This window comes from Amphiura filiformis, chromosome 13, assembly GCF_039555335.1.
Source record: "Amphiura filiformis chromosome 13, Afil_fr2py, whole genome shotgun sequence".
Lineage (NCBI taxonomy): Eukaryota > Metazoa > Echinodermata > Ophiuroidea > Amphilepidida > Amphiuridae > Amphiura > Amphiura filiformis.
The window spans coordinates 9340906-9362468 of NC_092640.1; the positions used below are offsets into that span (position 1 = coordinate 9340906).

At 37.1% G+C, this 21563-nt stretch overlaps 1 protein-coding gene across 1 annotated transcript; it reads left to right on the forward strand.

The window, feature by feature from the left end:
* The first annotated feature begins 228 nt into the window (after nt 1-228).
* LOC140167402 (F-box only protein 47-like) lies at nt 229-20671 on the forward strand. The gene is made up of 10 exons (XM_072190708.1): nt 229-240; nt 1340-1535; nt 2803-2985; nt 3903-3979; nt 7414-7567; nt 8129-8338; nt 9543-9701; nt 17555-17697; nt 19229-19388; nt 20160-20671. Exons 1-10 carry the CDS (start codon nt 229-231, stop codon nt 20237-20239), a joined length of 1374 nt encoding a protein of 457 aa, XP_072046809.1. The 3' UTR covers nt 20240-20671.
* Nucleotides 20672-21563: the final 892 nt, after the last annotated feature.

The following is a 21563-nucleotide window of genomic DNA, read 5'->3' on the forward strand; positions in this document are numbered from 1 at the left end:
GTCGCCTTCTTCGACCTGACGAACGGACATTGACCCAGGAGAGTTGACTTGTTCACTTGCTGTATTTGCACAAGGCGCACATTACTGATTATTTGCGTATTTTCGGACTTTCATAAATGAAACCCAAATTATTCCTTTTGTTAATTAATTGACGCTAATTGCATATTAATTGTCCCATCACTTCTCTTCCTCATTATTGTGGTTGCGTCTGCATTTGTGGTATGCATTATGCAGCGGAAGGTAGACGCATTTCTGCAATGAGGGCGGAGAGAGGTGGTGACGTATCAGTAGACGCACTTTTGCGTCCACACTTTTACGTCGCCGTTCCCTGGCCCTGATTGGTCGGTGCTGTTGCTGGGTCGACTGCCATGTGACAGGAGCATGCGCGTGGGCCAGTCATCCGATGCACCTTCACTTATGATTTGGAGCTTGTTGAGTTAACACGTAGGCCTACATTTGTTTCTGTGCAAAGACGGCTTGACCATTTGTTTAGAGACATGACTTATATTTAGCGGCAGTCTCTGTATGGTTAGGATTCGTGTTTTATCGTGTTATTTTGTGATTGTACTTCCATTGTCGTTTTGCTCCATGTTTTCAGTTCTCTGAGTTATTTATCAGGAAATCGCGCATCATCCATATACCACACCCTGAGAAAATCATTACAATATTGTATTTCTCTGGAATTACCGTATTTTGGTTAAAATTTGATGTAGCACAGGCACCCGACTGGACCTGACTGGTGTGTGGCACCCTTTGATTAAAAAAAAAAAAAAATCAGAAAAAAAGTTTTTTGATCATTTTGAAGTGTATAATTTATAAATCTGTAATATTATGTTTGTTGAAATATATAGCTGAAAACATGAATAAAAACATGCCAGGAGATCCCTGATCATCCCTCCTATACCACTTTCATTGGACCAAACCCACAAGCTTCCAGAAGCTCTAAGGAGGGACATGGACCGGACCCCACTCTATGTGGTGGCACTTTATGTTCATTTTGTAATGTGGCACTTAACAGAATCTACTCGAGAATGCCTGATGTAGAATTTGCACTTAGCATTTAGCAGTGGCGTAGCGTGGGTCTGGGTCATCATATGGGGGGGGGGGGCGCACAAGCCATTTTTCGGCAATTTTACTGCATGGGATTTTCTAAATTATGAGATCGATTGGCGGCCATGTACCCTCTACCCCTACGTTAATACGGCACTGGCATTTAAATGTTAGTTTTCGCTGTTCACACTTTGTCCCCTTTTAATTTTGAGCCAAACAAATGAAGAAAATTGGTATTTCATTCCAGACATACAATATTGTTGTTAATCTTACATTTTCTACTTTACAGATGAGTATTCCTATAGTCAAGTCCACTTCAGATATGTATAATATCTGCACAACACTAGCTCTGCAGCGCCGAAGCAGAAGATTGAAACAGAAGGAATATGCCTTAGAGTTGGCTTCCTGTATCCAAACAGATAAATTAGGTTATCTGGCTGTGCTTCCTACAGAGATCCTCTACCATGCCTTCAGCTTTCTCAACAGTAAGTAGTCCTCAAAGTGAGGTAACATTCTTTCTCCCACTTTGGGATTTTTAAACCAACTTGTCGCTTTTTTGTTGCTTGAAGGAGGTATTGGATGGATGTAAGTACTGGTATGTGTTTGCACCGAAATGTTGTTAAAAACTGCTTGCCCTTCTACAAACTTATTAGCTCTTATTGACGTTATTGTCAGTGGCGTGCCGTTGCTACCCGGGGGCTGAAGAAAATTCAATTTTGCCGCCCTTCCTCAACAGCCCAAAAGGTTGACCCAATTTTTTTTCTTCGTGGTTTGAAAAAGTGAAGAGCAAAAAAAAAAAAAAATAAGCGCTTAGCACCCTAAAAGCAACACATTTTGATTTATAGTACAATTTTGTCCAAATTTTTTCCGCCCTTGAGTTATGAGGGATTACTCTCGTACAAGAAAATCAAGAATGAAAATGCTGCTTTGTACATTGGGCTCAGGGGCACGCATTTGTGATCCCAGTGGGTATCGGAATTTATATATGATCCATCGTGAGTTCAATGAAACAATGAAACTTTTTTAACTGCCATTAATTTTGTTGTTTCTAGAAGAAAACTGCATGTCCAAAATGACTGGTGGTGGACTGGACGTGGACATCATTAGATGGGTGCCCTCTAAGGATTTATTTGTTGGGTCAATGTTACCTGTGATCACATATCCTATGCTGTGATTGATACTTTTGGTCCAGGGACTTTGCGTGATCGATCATGGGTGAGGTTCCCATGGGGCCTGGAAAACCTATTTGATTCCCTCTCTTTATTGAAGGCCTCAATTTTGTCAATTTTTTTTTAGAATAGTTGTACCAATGGGTTCCAAATGGCCTTAGCAGGAACACTTGATGCGCGGCTAGCTAAGTACTAATGGGCTTCAACACTGCCTTCATTGATTCTTCACACATGTTTTTCTTGTTTTTTTCATCATGTACATTGTTCAGTTCAAGATCTAAGCAATTGTTGTATCAACATGATCAATATGTTCCAACTAGCCTTAGCAGGAATACCGGATGGGTGGCTAGCTAAGTGCAAATGGGCTTCAACACTGCCTTCATTGATTCTTCACACATGTTTTTCTTGTTTTTTTCATCATGTACATTGTTCAGTTCAAGATCTAAGCAATTGTTGTATCAATATGTTCCAACTGGCCTTAGCAGGAATACCGGATGGGTGGCTAGCTAAGTGCAAATGGGCTTCAACACTGCCTTCATTGATTCTTGAACTACAGGTTTTTCTTGTTCCTTTCATTGTTCAGTTCAAGATCTAAGCATCCTCACATTGACATCTAAGGAGGTTAGGGACTTAGTAATGGAGTATAATGACACCAAAGAAGGCTTCAGGAAACTCATGCCTCCTGTGACACCAAAACCACCAGTCCGTATCATCAAAGTATGCCTAAACTATGAGAAGGAAAGAATGGTGCATTTCAGAGATGCAGGTAAGGGACAAACCAAAATGAACTAGTTGTGGACTAATTGTTTTTGACAAAAACTATAACAAATTGGCTGTATGTTGTTGAATCAAATTTCATTCAGGCTAGGCCTTTCAGTTTTCCATTAAGATTCCATTGACTGGTTTATCATTTACCAGTGCTTACAATTTCACTCACACATCAGCTAGAAAGATAAATCAATCAAATGGATCCACATTGGTTGGGCTAGCCTGCTGGCTTAGGAAGTCTGACCACTAGCCAAGCTTTGAGGATTCGGACCATAGGCTTGGGGAGTACCTAACTGTCATGACTGTAGAGAACTGAAAGTCATTAAAGTTGTGATAAAGTTTATCTGTTTATCTGCTTCTCAAGTTGTAATTTCAACCCCCCTTATCCACAAATCAATATTCAAGTTGCAAATGAAGAGGTATGTTTTAACATCACCATCATGTGATATGGTCCAGGGAAATGAGTCTTATATTCTTTTAAAATAGACAAAAAACCTGTTCTATTGGACCGACTGACCCAGATTTTGTATTTTGGGTATTTAATTTCTTTATGCCGATGCATGTAAAATCAGCCATTTTATGCAAAAATTGATTGATTTTGATTGAAAGGATGTGACTGAGATATTACAGATTCAGTGGTGATTTTTAAGAAACACTTGACAAACCAAACCTACTTGACATTGACAGACAGGCCTGGAAAAAAGAGGCAACAATCTCCTTACCAGGAAATTTTGCTTTACTGGATAAAGATACATAAGAAATGGTGGGAAATCCTGCTAAATTGGAGGGAAATTTATCTCTCTTGCCAGGAAATAAAAAAAATTTTTCCAGGCCTGTGAATGACAGATCTACCTGCCTCTAGGTGTTTTTTTTTGGTCTGATTATATTAGCAAAAATATTCTTTTCATTCTAAAGGTTTGCTGATGAAGAGATCAACATGTTTGAACCCTACCAAAGACAGATTGAAGAAAGTGGATCACTTCATTTCAAAGGTAAATTTCAAAATGTATCATGTGAGCTTATAAATAGTCTTGTTAATAGGCTCTTGAAGTTGAACTAAATTAAATTGAGGTTAACTAGCAAACAAAATGACCAGGGGGAAATCTACAGTTGACTTAATTACGTAGCCTACTTTGATTCACCTCAAATTCAGAAGTGACATCATTGCTTTTTCACAGTTGCAGCGCAAGCGAGCTGACTGTTTTTGACATAGCGCTGTTATACGTGTGTATACGATCCGTGCGATAACAAATTTGTACCCTTATTTATTATGTTAAAATATGTTAAAAAGTTAGGCAGTTTTGACCATTTGAAAGCTAGGCAAATGTGATGCACATAACTGCTCTTTGAAAAGCGAGCTGACATAGCGCTGTTATATGTGTGTATACGATCTGTGCGATAACAAATTTTTACCCTTATTTCATGATATTAAAATGTGTTTTAAGTTAGGCAGTTTTGACCATTTGAAAGCTAGGCAAATGTGATGCACATAACTGCTCTTTGAAAAGTCACATGCCCTGGGTCACATGCTCTGATGTTACAAAGACCTGAATTTGCATGTGAGAAATGAAATGAAAAAGTAAAGTAAGATTGAATATTAAAATGAGTTACAGTAACCATGTTCGTTCCATCAGGGACTGTGTATAAAGGGACTGGAAACGGGATTATTGATAACTATTGTCAAGCTGTTGTTATCAGATTATCTTTCACGACCTTCGATTGTATGCGAGTTGCGCCGAGGGAGGGCGCGATGTTTGAATTTTATTATTTACTCTTGTTGCTCTACAAAATATCAAAAACACATCAAAGTATTCCAATATCTTAAAAGTTATGACAAATTGTGTAAAATGTCAATCCAGTGTCGAAAATAATTTCTGTGTAGCATCGAGAATCATTTACATAGGATTTTAGAGACAAAATGTGATAATTTTATGGAGATACAGAATGCTAGAACAAACAAAATTATATTTTTTCTGGAATGTGTACACCGTACGCTTGGTATTCCTACTGATTTCGATACTGAAATAATTTTTAAGATGATGTTCTTTGAAGATTTCTAGAGTCTGTCATTATACTAGCAAACATGTAGGCTTATTCTGCAATGTACAAGACAAGCCAAGCGCAGTGTTGTAACTGTGCTTAGATTCGTACTAGGGTCTATTGATCAACATATTATTCATGCTTGCTTAACTGAGGATAATTAGTAAACCAGCAACTCGCATGGTACAATGGATGGAAGACGTTTACAGTCCCACCATACAAGGTCCCTGGTTCCATTAACCGCCCATGTGCATATAAGCGCCCACCCAGTGACTTTACAACAAGCAAACTGATATTAGTTTATTACCCTAACCCAACTGAGTCTCACTAAAGCTAACTTTTAAAACCACTCTGTGTGCATGCATTCCATGTGACTTGATGATGCAATCAGCCTAAGTCATAACTCATATATACCCAGGAATTTACTGCCCTGGGCAGCCAAACCTTGGTAGCTACGTGTCGGTGACATGTGCGTGGCATGCGAGGGGTCCCGGGTTAGAATCCCGGAGGTACCAAGCCGGGGTACTCAAGTTTGGTTTTGGTAGGACGTGCATTGAGAATTTGAAAGTGGACCCATAAATATACCAATTTTTCAAGAAATTTGGACCCATTGATATACCAAAAGTCAAAATTTTCGGCCGAATTTAACCCAAATTGTCCTAGTTTTTACAAATTTTCCCAAAATTTTGGGAAAATTTTTGTCTAAATTAAGGAAAAATTGGGCTATTTTCCGAAAAAATTGAGAAAATTTTGAAAAAAGGACCCATTCATATACCAAAATAGGCTTTGAAAAAGGGGTCATTGATATACCAAGAGGCTGAAAATGCTACCCATATTTGCGGCACGTCCCCGTATGGTTATTTGTACTGAGAACCCCCCCCCCCCCGGGTACCAAGTGACATCTTTCTTCACCTTCTCTCCTTTTTCGTTTCTTCTTTCCCTTCCAAAAAAAAAAAAAAAACAGAGTTAGGGTTAGGGTTGACTGCCCATGCAAATTATGGTCTGAAACATATGTTACACTAATGATGATGGATGAATATTTTGTGCCTTTCTTATGTATTGTCGACTTACAATGTAAAAAATAAGCACCCGCCCAAAATAACTTCGCCCAGGGCGGTTAATGGAACTAATACGGTAAGTCATAAAACATAAAATGGGTTGGTTACAGAACTTTATAGTTAAATATTTTTTTTTTTTTAATATCATGAAATAGGAGTAAAAATTGCTGACATACAGCTCAACTGATCATACTTTTCCTACATTCGACCTTGCATGATTTTTGAGTTGACCCAGTCATGAAAATAACTATAGATACTTGACAGACCATTAGTAGCCCAGTTCTGAACCTTTTCATTGATCATTCATAACAATAGGTATCTGATGGATCAGTGAAGATAAGAAGGATTATAATATATCCGTAACCTTGATATTATAGTACATCTCGAGGAAAAAGTGCAATGGACATGTTTTCATTTTATGTTTCAAACATCCCGCATGAAAATTGAGTATTTAACCCAAAATGGAAAATGGAACAATTTATTGGAAAAATCTGTTTAACAGATTTTTTTGACATCTTTTTCTGCACTGTATTATACCTAAATTAAGAAATTTAATAAATATTCAAAGAAAATATAGGTCATCCAAAAAATGTTGATTTTTACACATTTTGGGGCAAAAAAGGAAAAATAAGCAAAAATATCAAAATCTGTTTGAACAGCTTCATTCATCAAGTCATAACAAACGGCCTACATGCTTAATTTCTAATAAAATATTGAAATTGTGAAAAATATAGGTATTTATTGATTTTCATGTTTTTCTTGCAAATATGCTAATAATATGCAAATTATGAAATTGCAAAATAAAGTTTCTACATAGCATACATCTTTCAAGTGTGATGTTCAAAATGACAGACATCAAAAAGAGATTCGATAAATGTAAAGGTGTAGTAACAATTTTGGCATGGACTGTCTGGTTAGGAAAAGTACGGTAAGTTGAGCTGTAGAACTGAGAGAAACCTACACTACAACGATTGATTTTCAATACTTGTTATTTATTTAGTTATATCATATTGAAATATATGATAATGTAAGAAAAACAGATTATCATCATAACCAGGGGTCCATTTCACTAATCTCTTTTAACCCTTCGTTACTCAGGTAACAGTTCATAAGTTATAAATACCGTAATACTAGATGTAACTTTACTAAGGGTCCCTGTAGTAAATCCCTATTACTTACAAAGGGTTAGTGAAAGGGCACTTATATCGTAAGTTACGATTGATTCTGAGACTTACAAAGCTTCGTAAAGTTTAGTGAAATGGACCACAGGTCATCCAAATTATTATGACAACATCTTACAAATCATTTTGTAATTAATTATTCCCCAGCTCCAGAATTCATCTCGTTTCAAGGTTCTATCGCACAAATCTATGGTCTGCTATGGCAAATTTATCAGTACATTTCTCCGAGGATGGGAAGAGAAGGAATGTCTTCGAGCCTATGTATCTCTCACTGATGTACACAACATGACACACAAAATCTGTAAGTTAAGCTTGACATTTATTTTCAACATTCACATTCATATCTTATGGTTATACTTATAGGCAGTCAAAAGGTCAAGAAACGTGTGCGGCTGTGCAAAAATTTTGATTGTAGGTAGAACAAATACATGTGCAGGCCAAAAATTTTAATTGCAAGAAAAGATTGTGCAAACATTTTAATGGAAAGTGTAAAGAATGTGTGTGTAGGGAGCCCGAAATTTGAAATCAAAATGATTTAATGGCGTAAAAAATTATGACTCCCATACAAATTTCATGACCCCCTGCCTATTTATGACCCCCCCATTGAATGTGTCCTAAGCTAGAAAAGATATTGCTTGCTATTATGATTATTATGAAGTAGCTTTTTAGAACATGTGTTTGTCTTTCCAGAAGCTTCCTAGAGCTCAGACATCCAGATGACAGGTTTATAGACAAAGCCAGACATCCCCATTGAATTCTACCATTGCCTATAACGTGCAATGCAGTACATCTTTCCGGGCATCTTACATCATAATGTTGTTGTTTTTTTCATCTTCTCTTATATATCTTATTATAAATCCAGTGACAGTTCTGTCAAGAAAGCCAGGATACAACCCCCTCTTGGAGTACCAAATCCGTGCCTTCTTTCGTATTGTACTACTTGACCAATGTGATGATGAAGAAGATCTGGCTATGTGGCTCAACTTCATCCTCAAACCATTTCCTTTAGTGCATCAGGCAAGACTCCTGTATCTGCTTTATGGACCACTGTGCCCTGAACCTCAAAGAAAAGGTAAACATGATGATAGGGATGTTGAGCAAAATGGGCAGTCATGGTGGTCAAAATGGGGAACTTTTTTGGGGGAGGGGTCAAAATGGGAAACTCTGTGAGGGTCAGCATGCTTGAAAAAAGGGGGATTTTAAATATATCTCTGAATTGAACATTTAGGATTTTTTTTTAAACATGTTCACTCAAAATATTAACCTTGCATGCCAATGTGGTTTTTATTCTTGACAAATGAGAAATTTTGGGGCACATTTTAATATGGATGTATCTCATTCCCTGGCTAAGCACCCCACATCCCCTGGCTATGGGAATGTTCGTTCATCAATGTATAGAGTAAAAACAGTAGGTCAAAATAGAACACTTTTAATAATTCATTCAGTTTGAAATGTGTCAAATCAAATCATCTTATCAAAACTGATTTTGTCATGCAATATTAATCAGATATCACACCACCAAATAAATCCCCATAGAGATATGTACTAAATTCGCCTCAAGAAAACATCATTTTTCCTTCGCAAGAGTGACTCAGTTCTTAGCGACAGCTATGATGGTTGAAATTAGCCCTAGCCTGATCCCTCTGACTGGATTAAAATATAGGTTGACCGTCATTATTTTTTACGACTGGCCCTCGAAGTCTATGATGTCCGGGAATTACCTAATTTACCCCAAAAATCATGCCAGTGTTTCTGTACAGAAACGACTGCTTAAAATCATTCAAAAATACTCGATCTCTCCCATCTGTGATACACTTGCAGGATTTGATATTACTAATCATGACCAATCCAAATTTAGCCAAAGTTATGCAAATTTCAGCTCATTTTAATGCTTACTTTAGGCTATGCATGGCTTTTTCTGAGAAATGCATTCAGGGCGCACGACCGTATAATACTATTTGGTGGTGTGAAATCATCAGTGCGAAGCCATAGACTGGAGTCATAGTAGTCTTAGTTCATATGTGAAGTTAAAAGCAAGTGATTTGGTACATAATTTCAGGATAAATTTGTGGAAAGGGGGGAAATTGTAATTTCCTGGCAAAATCAGTCAAGTCGTTAGCATCAATCCATCTTGAAATGTGGCGGACATTTGGCCTGAATTGTCAAAAAGTGGCTGAAAAGAAGAATTTGTCCCTGCCCAAATGACGCCTATGGCTCAGGGAGAAACAATGTTAACTTTGTCAAAAATCTTACAATTTTCTTTTAATTTTGAACAGAGATGATCAATTGGGAGAGCATGTCAGAAACATCACTACTTCCAAGTCCACCAGAGTTGATATCATCCTTCAGTGATTTTGCTACAGCATTCAGAGCTCTCCTCAGTCACCATGACTGGAATGATGATGATGTTATCAGTGTACTTGAGGAACTTACAGGTAAAGAGTCCCCCAGGTTTTGCTATTACTGGCATCCCATGGATGATAATTCCCATCCCAAATATTGTGCGTACCTACTGTGTACCTACTTATGTGAAATCGGACACACCTGGTACATGTGACTGAGTTTTCCAAGCATTTCCGATGTAAATTTGAAAAGGTGTATGTCATAAGGCCTAACAAAATTTGTTTGATTGGGGTAACCTAAAAAAAATAGGGTAGGTTGGTAGGCAATGTTGAAGTTGAAGTTAGTGTTTACTCCCCATTCCAGAAAAATACAGAACTAATTTTTTGGGATAAAAAAAATATTATCCTGTTTTGCCAAATGAAACATAGCTAAATCTTAATCCTTTAGTTAGTCTTTTTTTTTAACTGGCAATAACAGAAAAATTTCAATATTTGACCAATTTTGGGAAATAAGGGCCAAAAACCTGCATTTTTTGGGTGTTTTTGTATGCTGTGACAATCAAGCCCAAAGACTTGTACTAATTCCAGTTTATCCATTCTAGTGTTGGGAAAAGACATGTTTCATTTTTATAACCAATTATTGAAATACAGTAACACAAAAAAGTTGGAATTGGAGCAAAATTGTAACATTTAATCAAGATTTTGAAGACTTAGACTTGTTCCAAGTCTCTGATTTTTGTGACTCAATTATCAGAAAACATGTCAAAAATGCATGTTTTTGGCCCGTTCTGCAAGAAATTAGTAAAATAGTGAACTTTTTCTTTTATCTCCAGTTAGGACTAAATTAATGATTAGGATTGAGCCATGTTTTATTTTGCAGAGCTTGATAATATTTTTTTAATCCCAAAAAATGAGTGCTGTATTTACCTGGAATAGATCTTGTGTTGGTGATTTGCCTAACTTTACATTTGGTCAAAATCCATGTTGCCAAACTTTTTGTGCCTAACTTTATTGCTTTACAGTGATAACCTTTTTTGCCTTACTTAGCTGTGACCTATGCTACTTTGAATGACAAGATTCATCTTCTTCTAAACCAACAAGAATGTTGCTTATTTTTTTATAACTTTTGTTTCAACCATTAACCATATCCTGTGAGTTGAATTGCTTCATATGGCACTGTGAGAAGCAATTTCTTAAACATCATTTTATTGAATAAGATTTTGTATATCAGAATGATCTTGGTTTGGTGACAGTAGAGTTGTATTTGAGTCTTTCAGCTGGTGCAATTGAAATTGAAACTTAGTTTTTAGGGGGCAAATTTTAGGGTAATTTTAGCCTACAGAAAAAAAAAATGACCAACCATCCCTACTAGAAAAGTCTGTCCGCCCGTAGAATAATAATAACCTAACTTAACATCTGGTCAAACTCCTTGTTAGAAATTGTTTTGTCTAACTTCCCATAGTCAACTGCTAGAAATTTCATCCAGAAAGTGTGGATAAATGCCATTGTATTATTTTATTTATTATTCATGCAGGCCTAACTTCATTTCTTATTAGTATTACACTTTACAGTGATACACTTTTTTGCCTAACTTTCCTCCACTGACCTGCTACACTACTTTGCATGACAAGATTTAACTTCTAAACCTTCCACAAAACTGCTGGTTTTTTTCATAACTTAACTTCTACCAACCACTGTTTGATGTACGGTACAGTAAAATAACAGCACTGTGAGAATCAAATTGATTCAGATGTTGTATGTCAAAATGGTCTTGGTTTGGTGACAGTTGTATTTTATTTAGTCTTTGCTTTTAGCTGGTACACTAATTGAAGTTCTAAGTTCTTATTGCCAATGTTTAAATGGCTGATAAAATATTCTGATCTTGTGCTGATGCTTTTTCTCTCTTATCATGCTTATTCAAACAATTTGCCTAACTATCAACTGCAACAGCTTTAATGCAATCCAATTTTGTGCCTAACTTATTTCTTTCAGTGATTCACTTTGTTGCCTAACTTTCCACCTGTGACCATGGCTACTTTGCATGACAAGATTCAACTTCTTCCAAACCTTCCTCAAGAATGCTGTTTTTGTTTTTTTGTTTTTTTATAACATCTTGCAACTACATTACATCTTACTAACTGTTTCATATGGCAGTGGAATAGTGGCACTGTGAGAATCAATTTGCTTCAGAATTGATTCAGATTTTGTTTGTCAAAATGGTCTTGATTTGGTGACAGTTGTTTTTTAGTCTTTGCTTGTAGCTGGTGCAATTTGAAATCAACTAATAGAAACTGGAAGTCAAATGTTTAAATGGCTGATAAAAATGTTCTGATCTTGTGTTGATGCTTAATCTCTCTAATTCACATAATTTGCCGAACTTAACATAAAAATCCATGGTGAAAATGGGTTTGCCTAACTTTACATATCAACTGCCAGAGCTTCAGTTTTAATGCAGTCCAATTTTGTGCCTAACTTTATTTTTTATTGAACTAGACAGTGATGCACTTTTTGCCTAACTTTCCACCTGTGACCTACACTACATTGAACAAGATTTAACTTCTTCTAAACCTCCCACAAGAATTTATTTTTTCATAACTTTTTACAACCTCTTTCTGGGAGCTTAAACTGTTTCATAGGGCAGTGTGAGAATCATTATTAAATATTTTCAATTTATTGGTTCAGATTTTGTATCTTGGTTTAGTGGCAGTAAATATTGGAGACCAGTCTTTGCTTTTAGCTGGTTCAATTTTAAATGAATTTATTGAAGTTGCCTAACTCTAATAATCAACTGTTAGAACTGTCATGTAGACAAATTTTATGTCTAACTTTCTTACTGTGACCTCAACTACTTTGCACAAACTTCACAGTCATGCACTTTTTGCCTAACTTTCTTCATGTGACCTACACTACTAGTTTTTCCTACTTTGCATTACAAACGTCCTTTCAAAAGAATGTTGGTTATAACTTTTAACTAAATTATAACTACATTCTGGGTGTTGAAACACCGCAGTGTTGAAACTCAGTGACAGTTGTATTTGAGTCTTTTGCTTTAGATGGTACTGTGGTACAATTTGAAATTAATTGATTAGAGTCGTAAGTTTCTATTGGCAAATGTTGAAATGGCTGATGGCTGATAAAATGTTCTGATCTTATGCTGATGCTTACTGCTTTGTCTCCTTTATTACATGTAGTCCCTAGCTGGTAAAATAGTGTTGCCTATCTTGCCATAGAAACTGCTAGCTAGAGCTTTCATGCAGTCCAATTTTGTGCCTAACTTTATAATCTTATAAAACTTTTACAGTGATAAAACTTGTTGCTAACTTTCCATCTCTGACCTATACCATTTTGCATGACAAGATTTAACTTATTTTAAAACCTTCCACAAAGTCCTTCCAACCAGAGCTCACTATTAAAACCACTGCCCGTGAATGCATTCCAAGTGATGTAATGACGTAATCAGTCTAAGTCATACCCAGGCTGTTGCTGGCCAGGCCAGCGTAACTCCTGTGGCTTCAGGCCGGTGAACTTCTGCGTGGCATGCGAGGGGGTCCGAGGTTCAAATCCCGGGGGTACCAAGTGACATCTTTCATCTTCTCACCTTTTTGTTTCTTCTTTCCTTCCGATAGCAAAAACCATCGGTACTGTTAGGGTTAGTTTAACATGTTTGTCCTAGATTTAGGGCTCGTTAACTTATTATGAGGATCAATTTGTTAAACGTTTTAAATTCTAATGTTGATTCAGATTTTGTATGTCAAAATGGTCTTGGTTTTGTGACAGTTGAGTCTTTGCTTAAATATACTAGCCATGATAGCTGGTACAAGAACTGATTGATGTTGAAAGCTTCTATTGCCAAATATTTAAATGGCTGATAAAAATGTTCTTGTTCTGATGCTTTGTCTCCCTTACAATTAAAAGCAATTTGCTGACCTGTACATATTTTGGTTCAAATCCATGGTAAAGATGGGGTTGCCTAACTTTTCCACAGCCAACTGCCAGAGCCATGCAGCCCACTATTCTGCCTAACTTTATTTCATATTGAACTTGTGTGATGAACATTATTTTTTGCCAAATTTTCCATTTGTGCCTACACTACTTTGCAAGGCAAGATCAAACTTCTAAACCTTCCACAAGAAGGTTGCATATTTGTTTATAACTTGTTCCAACCACATTCTGGGTGTTCAAACTGTTTCATATTAGAATCCACTCAGAACGCTACTGACCATCCTCGATTATTATGCATCTAGTCATGCTAAAAGTCGATTGATGCAAGTTTAAATCCACAAAATTCAGAGATACGCATTTTTGCTTTGAAATGAATTTTCTTGGTCAAATAAAAAAACCGATAATTTTATTTTTTTCCAGCAATGTCAGATAAAAACATAGTGGTGGGATATACCTTGATCCTGGTAATGTGTGGTATTAACATTAACCATGAAACTGTCTTATACGATAAGATTTTTGGATTTAACTTTTTGGTGCTTCAAACTAATATGGTTTGCTAAAGAAAGATTTTCCCCAACTCTATAAGGCACATCGTACAGGTCTATATTATAGTTTTGTAATATCCATTTTGATTTCACCTTTTTTGACTTGCGACTGCCAAAACGTCCAACTCAGTACTTCATTTTTAATATATCCAGCAGAAATAATCAATATTTCTATTGTGGCTTGCAAAATCATCCATCCCTGGGTACATTCCCGAGTTGATTTTGACAAAATTGATTTTGACAAAAAAGTCGTGATTGAAAAATGGTGCAATCAAAACCAAAATTCTGACAAAACTATGATAGTAGCCCTTTATGATGTGCTTTAGAAATTCGGGAAATATCTTTCATTAGTAAATGCTACTTTGAAAAGCCTAAATTTCACACCTATGTTTATAACACCAGCGTTTGAAAAACTATGCTGTACCAAGCATTATCATGATTATAGTTTTTTCTGACATTTACTGAAGAAATTAAAATTATTATTGCATTTCATTTGACCGAGAAAATTAATTATGAAATGAAAAGGTGCAACTAAAAATTTTGCTAATTTCAATACCGAATTTGATCATTACCAGTGCCTAATTAAGTGGGTCTTGTATAACAATAGCCATTGACTGCAGTGGTGTAGCTGATCACCCCCTGACAAAAATTGCCTATTTGGGCCCCCGCCCCCTAGTGCAAGGAAAAAGGAGGGAGAGAGAGGAAAAAGGAGAGAAGAGAGAGGGAGAGGAGGGAAAGAGATATTGAAATCCATACGATATGCAATACCATACGATTATTATCAATAAGCCTGGCAAAATTGTCTATTTGGGCCCCCGCCCCCCTATTTTGGCCCCCGTCCCATACAGGCTTGCCCCCCTGGAAAAAATCCCAGCTACGCCGCTGATTGACTGACTAGCATTCTGAGTAAATTAAGGCACTGTGAGAATCGATTTGCTTCAGATTTTGTTTGTCAAAATGGTCTTGGTTTGGTGACAGTTGTATTTTGAGTCTTTGCTTTTAGCTGATACAACTTGAAATCAATTAATTGAAGTTGTAAGTTTTATAGGCAAATGTTTAAAATAAAATGGCTGATATAATTCAAATTTTATTTGTTTTCATCTCACTTTACATAGTACATAAAAGTTTACATACATATACAATTGGATAAATGCGAGATGTGGATGCCATCAAAGACGTTAGGAATGAGGCAGATGGCACTCATCTTGATCTTGTGCTGGTGCTTTGTCTCTCCTATTCAAAGCAATTTGCTGACATTTTGGTCAAAATCCATGGGATAAATGGTTTTGCCCAACTTTCCACATCCAAACTGCTAACAGCTTTCATGGAGTCCAATTTTGTGCCTAACTTTATTTCATATTGAACTTTAGTGATAAACATTTTTGCCTAACTTTCCACCTGTGGACCTACACTAATTTGCATGACTTTGACAAGATGTAATTTCTAAACTAGAATGTTGTTATTTTTCAATACTGGTAACTTAATTTATTCTAGGAGTTGCAACTGGTTTATATGGCATTGTAAGACATTTTTACATTTTTGATAATTATATTGATTAAGATGTTGTAAATGTCAAAATGGTCTTGGTTTGGTGACACTTGTATTTGAGTCTTTTCTTTTAGCTGGTACAATTCAAAATCAATTAATTGAAGTTGTAAGTTTTTATTGGCAAATGTTTAAAATGGCTGAAAAATGTTTTGATCTTGTGTTGGTGCTGCGCAGGGTCTTAGCTAGAAATTGAGGGTTGCCTGTCATTTGAATAAAATTGCCTGTCCTAATTTGACAACCTAAAACATTTACCAGTCATCTATAGCCCATTGGGGGTTCAAAGAGTTCAAATATGTGCTGATATGGCCTTGTTCTACTAATTGGGTCTACCTAAAAGGTCAATTAGCTTCTCAAAACATACAATTTATAATATAGCATCTGTCAAAGGCATTAATTTTGCCCGTCCCAGGAGTAAACTGGCAAATGACGGCCAGACGGGTGGCTAGCTAAGACCCTGGTTCTGCGTCTCCCTTGTTCAAAACAAATTGCCTAACTTAAATTAATTAATGTTAAAAACCCATGGTAAAAATGGTGTTGCCTAACTCTTCATAGCCAACTGCTGGAGCATTTCTGCAGTCCAATTTTCTGCCTCACTTTATATTTTATTGAACTTCACAGTGATACACTTTGTTGTCTAACTTTCTTCCCTGTGACCTACTCAACTTTGCATGACACAATTTAAGTTCTTCTAAACTTTTCACTCGGAATGTTGGCAATTTGCCCAACTTTACATAAGTGCTTTACATAATAAAATGGTCTTGCTTAATTTTTCATAGTCAACTGCAAGAGCTTTCATGCAGTTCAACTTTGTGCCTAACTTTATTTCTTATTGAACTTTACAGTAATAAAACATGTTTTTTGCCTAACTTTCCACCTATGATCTACACTACTTTGAATGACAACATTTAGTAACTTCAAAGGCTTAGGACCTGGGGGGGGGGGGAGTTGCTTAGGTTGCTTTCAGCCCCCCCCCCAAATAATCCTAAGTGAAGTTAAAAAATTGTGATAAAATAGAGGGAAAATGGGTTTTTGTGACCTATTATTTTGCAAAATTTTCTGACTTCTCAGGCACCCCCCAAGATGGCCCACCAAAATTTTTTTAGATTTTCAGCCCCCACCCCATGTTGAAAATCTTCCTAAGCCAATGAACTTCATCTGAACCTACCGTATTTCGTCAAATAAACGCCCGGCCCACGGGGTGTTACATTTTCCCAAGGGGGGGGGGGGCATTTATTCAAGGTCAATTTTAGAATGACAATTCCCGTTAAATCATTAGGTAAACTTAAAACTCACGTTAAAATGACAAACTACGAACTAGAGAAACACTGACTTCTGGTTCACTTCCAGGTTTCTGATCCAGATTTTTGCCAATTATTGACGCTATCATCGACCATGTGGGCAACTTGGTAAGCTTACTACACAAGATAGCATGGAAATATCGGCATTTTTGAAACATCTTGGTTGAAAAAAGTGATGGGGGGCGTTTATTTGAGGGGGCGACTATTTGACGAAATACGGTATCTGAAAATATATTATAACTTAATTTGTCATGTCTGCATTATGGGAGTTGAAACATTCCTTTCTTCATCTGTGAGCAGCAGAAGTTAATATTCATAGATTATTCTAATTTAGGTGGTTTTATGCTTCCAAGTTTCTATATTCAAGAATGTTACATACAGTGGTGGTGCCATAGGGGGCAGTTAGAACTCTTGCCCCCAGTTGCCCCTTTGGGTAAAAACCCAAAATTACAAAAATTTCCACTTTTGGTGGCAATTGTGAGCAAAATTTGTTGATTTTGCCCCCCCCCCCCCCTGAAATTCACTTTGCCCCCCCCATGCCGAAAAAACAATTCCTGGTGTCGCCACTGGTTACATACGTTATAGCCATTAAAACCTATTTTCTCTTTGACAGCTTGCCCAGATGAGTGGATGACAGAGAACATTGCCAGGTTACTGATTGAGTGTGCTGACCCCATCTGTATGAGGGTCTTAACTAGCAAAGCTATCAATGGAAAGATGCAGGAACTTGGAAATATTATTGTTGCATTTGCTGTGGTAAGTAGCCTAATAAGGTCAGAAAAAGATTGTTTGCTTGTCCTCGACTGCTGTCCAAAAGGTTATGACCAAAAACTTTTTTATTTTTCATTTTGTACTATTTTGATCAAAAATCATGAATTGTTCTGTCCAAAAAATTGTCTGACTTGAAGAAGCTCAAAAAAGTTATTTTCTGTGTTGCAATCCCGGGTCTCAATATCATGAATGTTCATGTTTGTTACCATCATAATTATACCAATATAACATGACTGCAGCATCACATCTCTTCAATTTGCAATACACCTGTATGTATTTGACCTGTGCAATTGTTATTGTGCCTCCGGTCCTTAGCATGTTGTAGACCCGAATGAGAATGAATGAATGTTGGCATGCTGGTCACTTTTGGAGGAAAAAAAGATATATACTTTTCCCGACCCATCTATAAAAGGTGATCTATGAACAAGCAAGCAATCTTTTTTATTTTTGGCCTTAATGACAAAGACAAGCGTGTCTAGCATTTTTGCCTAACTTTATTTTTATTGAACTTAAAACACAGTGGTCAAATCTGCCTAACTTTCCAACCATTAGAGCTCTTCTTTGTGTGACCAAATTTAACATGAGGAGGGGTGCATGTGCAATTGTGCATGAGCCCTCTCATCAGAGTAGAAACATGAGGTTCCATAGAAAAATTACCAAAATTAACAACCTGTGCCCCACTGCCTCCTCGATCAGACCCTCAATCAGTTGCGGTGCTCTCCAATTGGATGACTTATGCTATGCCAGTGACATAAAGGATGTTCAAAAAAGGTTTTGTGATTTGATTATACCACTTCCTGGATTTGAACGGCCCATATAATCCATAGTGAAAATATAGAGGAGATATCTTACCCTTCCCAGAATTGTTTGCAATGTGATACATCACCTCATTTCATCATAACACTCCCATGTTCCACTTGTTTTCATGGTACGAATAGACTGGCTATTAGTCGAAACCAGGGGTAGCGCTGGGTTGCTTTTTGGGGTCCCGGACCCACCAAAATAGAGTTCGGACCCCCTGTTTTTAAATTTTCTGCAAGTTCAGGGGTCCCTGCAGACCCCCAGTTTTTAAATCTAGCGCTATTGCAGACATACTATTTATGATGCATTTGTGCAACTCGGACTCACCAAACTCTACTCCGGACCCCCTACTTTTTAATATTCTGCAAGTTCGGGGGTCCCTGCGGACACTGGAGTGTTTAGTTCTAGCGCTACCCCTGGTCGAAACTCATGCATTTAAAAGATCTGGATGTTCTCTGTTCACTGGGGTACTTTTTAGTCAGTTTGAACCCATGTTGTGCTGGATAGCAGATTAGTGCAAATTGAAATGTAAGAAATGCATTGTAGGAAGTGTAAAAGTGACAATCTCATTTTGTATAGGAATTTGTACTGAAGTAATATTTCTTCCTCTGTATAAATATCTGTGTGACATAACAAATTGTCAAAGGCAAGCTCTTTCAGGACTTAAAAATCTGTTCACATGATAACCCCACATATTTTGCATCTTTTAATTTAGGTACGGTTCCATGAACAGATGCCAATGTCTTGGCTACTGCATCTGATTCAACAGATCTGTGGTGGCATGAAGAATCCACAAGACATCAAAGCATTTCTAAGCTCTATCTCGGATACTTTCAAAGACATCATGATGTCATTACCTGAATTTCCCGATGATGGTAAGTGCCTTATCCTCAATTATTAAATTTGGCTCAATTTGCACATGAAAATGTGAGTTTCAAGCGGAAAATATCACTCTTCAAGTCAGAGCCAATTGGTTGCATTTAGCTGCGAGTCAATAATTGTCATCAAAAGTAGAAGACGCATTAAATTTATATTGCAACTTAGAAACTGAAAACTGCTGATAGTATTTCATTCAAACAGAATAATGCTCTCACACTGCAAAAGCAGAAAGCAGTATTTACATTTTCATTATTTGATATTAAATTCACAAAATGTTTTGCCTGTTTGTGTTATTTGTACTGCCCAATTCTGATTATTACCAAAACGAGCCCGGCTTTTAAAAGTTACCAACCAATACAAACTTCATTTATTAGGCCTAACCCAGGGCTTCTCAAACTTTTTTCTGTAACCCAAAGTTCATAAAAAATTATGGCTTAACCCACAATATTATAGTGCTGTTACTTTCCGAAACTTATCAGAGGCATACCAGGCAAAATTTCCAATTTTAACACTAAAAATGTGTCGAAATGGGGGAACATGACCAATTTCATGGCACCCTACAATTAAATGCAGGCGATACATGTACTCTTTTTTTCTGGCAAATCCCACAGCCTTCTTCTGATGAGGCCGCCATTTTTAAAAGGGTAGCAATCCTTTTACTGCCCTAATTAGCACTGAACATGTGGTGAAAAGTGCATCCCCCCCTCGGCACTCCCCATCCCAAATATATTTTCATTGTCCATGAAAATTTGTCTTTTCTGTTACAGAAGATGATTTACAGCTGCATCATGTTGCTGTGGCACAAGCAGACTTCATGAGGGAACTCTTAGTGCAGACATTCTTATAAGTTGGTCCTAATCATATCCAACCAAGTAAGGCGAATAATTTTCACGATGATGCTAGAAGTGTGATGTAAGCAAGAGTGGGCAGGAGTACAATAATCAAAATATTTCATTCTCGATCATGTGAGCATGTACCTTCTTGTATAATACATCAAGCGCACTTTTTATTGAATAGCACAATCAGTTCTCAAAAGGTCACACTTACCCTGTAGCGTATGGTCATTGCATTGTATACGCTCTATGCAAAGTGGGCTCAGCATATTATAATCAGATGATCGAGAATGAGATATTTTGATTATAGTAATGTTTTGTGATTACTCAGAACTTGAACAGATATTGCACCAGGATTTTTTGTTGGGGGGAGAGTTCACACTGATGCGGCACTGGTGATGGTGTCAACACGTTGAGGCAGTTGTTTTGTTCGTGCATCCATGTGGTGTCATGTGGTGAAATGCGTACTGATGTCACTGACACATCAGGGTGAAAAATATTATGTTATAAGTCTTATCACTTACAGGTTGAACAAAGTATAATGAAGTGGCTATGGGGGGAGCACATCATAAATTTTTGGTGGGTATGCTCCCCTCCAGAGTATTGAGGTAGGGGTCTTTGGGAGTGGACTATAAAAAATAGAAATAGTAAATTGATGGTTTCATTTTGCAAAAAAGCAGGTAGAAACTTTACTTAGCGAATGCTCAGTTTTTTTAAAACATTGTGCAAACACATCCCTGTACAATTTGGGTTTTGGGAAAACTCTTATTAGGGTTTTAGGTTTCAATTTGCCATTGCAATCCCAGACAAACAAGTACCTAGACCAATGATTTTGCTTCGCGTAGTGAAGTCAACACTGCATAGCAACAATTTTGACAAGTACGCAACCCAGACGCAAATAAGCAGACGTGTTCGCGTCTCACGGAACATGTTGCATTTGGCGCGAACAACAACCGCACAGTAACCACGCAAACGCGCGCGTCCGCACGTACGCAATATTTCTCCGCGCCTAGTAACCCCGTCAATATCACCTTGGATACGGGGCTTCACCTCCCGCTGTGGTAAGGGATGGGCAGTCATAGGTCTAGGTGGTATGTCTATGATTGCAATGCTGTAATTTTTTACAACTCTTGTTGAGGTTAATGTGTCGAAAGATGAATTTCCTTTCCAAGTCTTCTTTTTTTTTGGGGGGGGGATATCTTTTATTTCAGCATAAGTAATTCAGTTTTTATGACATATTGTGTATATACTGAACCCTATGTTGTCTGAAACTGTGCATGTTTATTTGTGACCTGCTACCACAAAATGAGCATAAAGTCGCAAGTTGGTATTCTCGAG

What these genes read in the sequence shown, in the direction of transcription:
- LOC140167402 (XM_072190708.1), top strand. An exon ending in TTATTGTTGCATTTGCTGTG is followed by an intron (nt 17,698 to 19,228) that starts GTAAGTAGCCTA and finishes CTTTTAATTTAG; the next exon opens with GTACGGTTCCATGAACAGAT. An exon ending in ACCTGAATTTCCCGATGATG is followed by an intron (nt 19,389 to 20,159) that starts GTAAGTGCCTTA and finishes TTTCTGTTACAG; the next exon opens with AAGATGATTTACAGCTGCAT.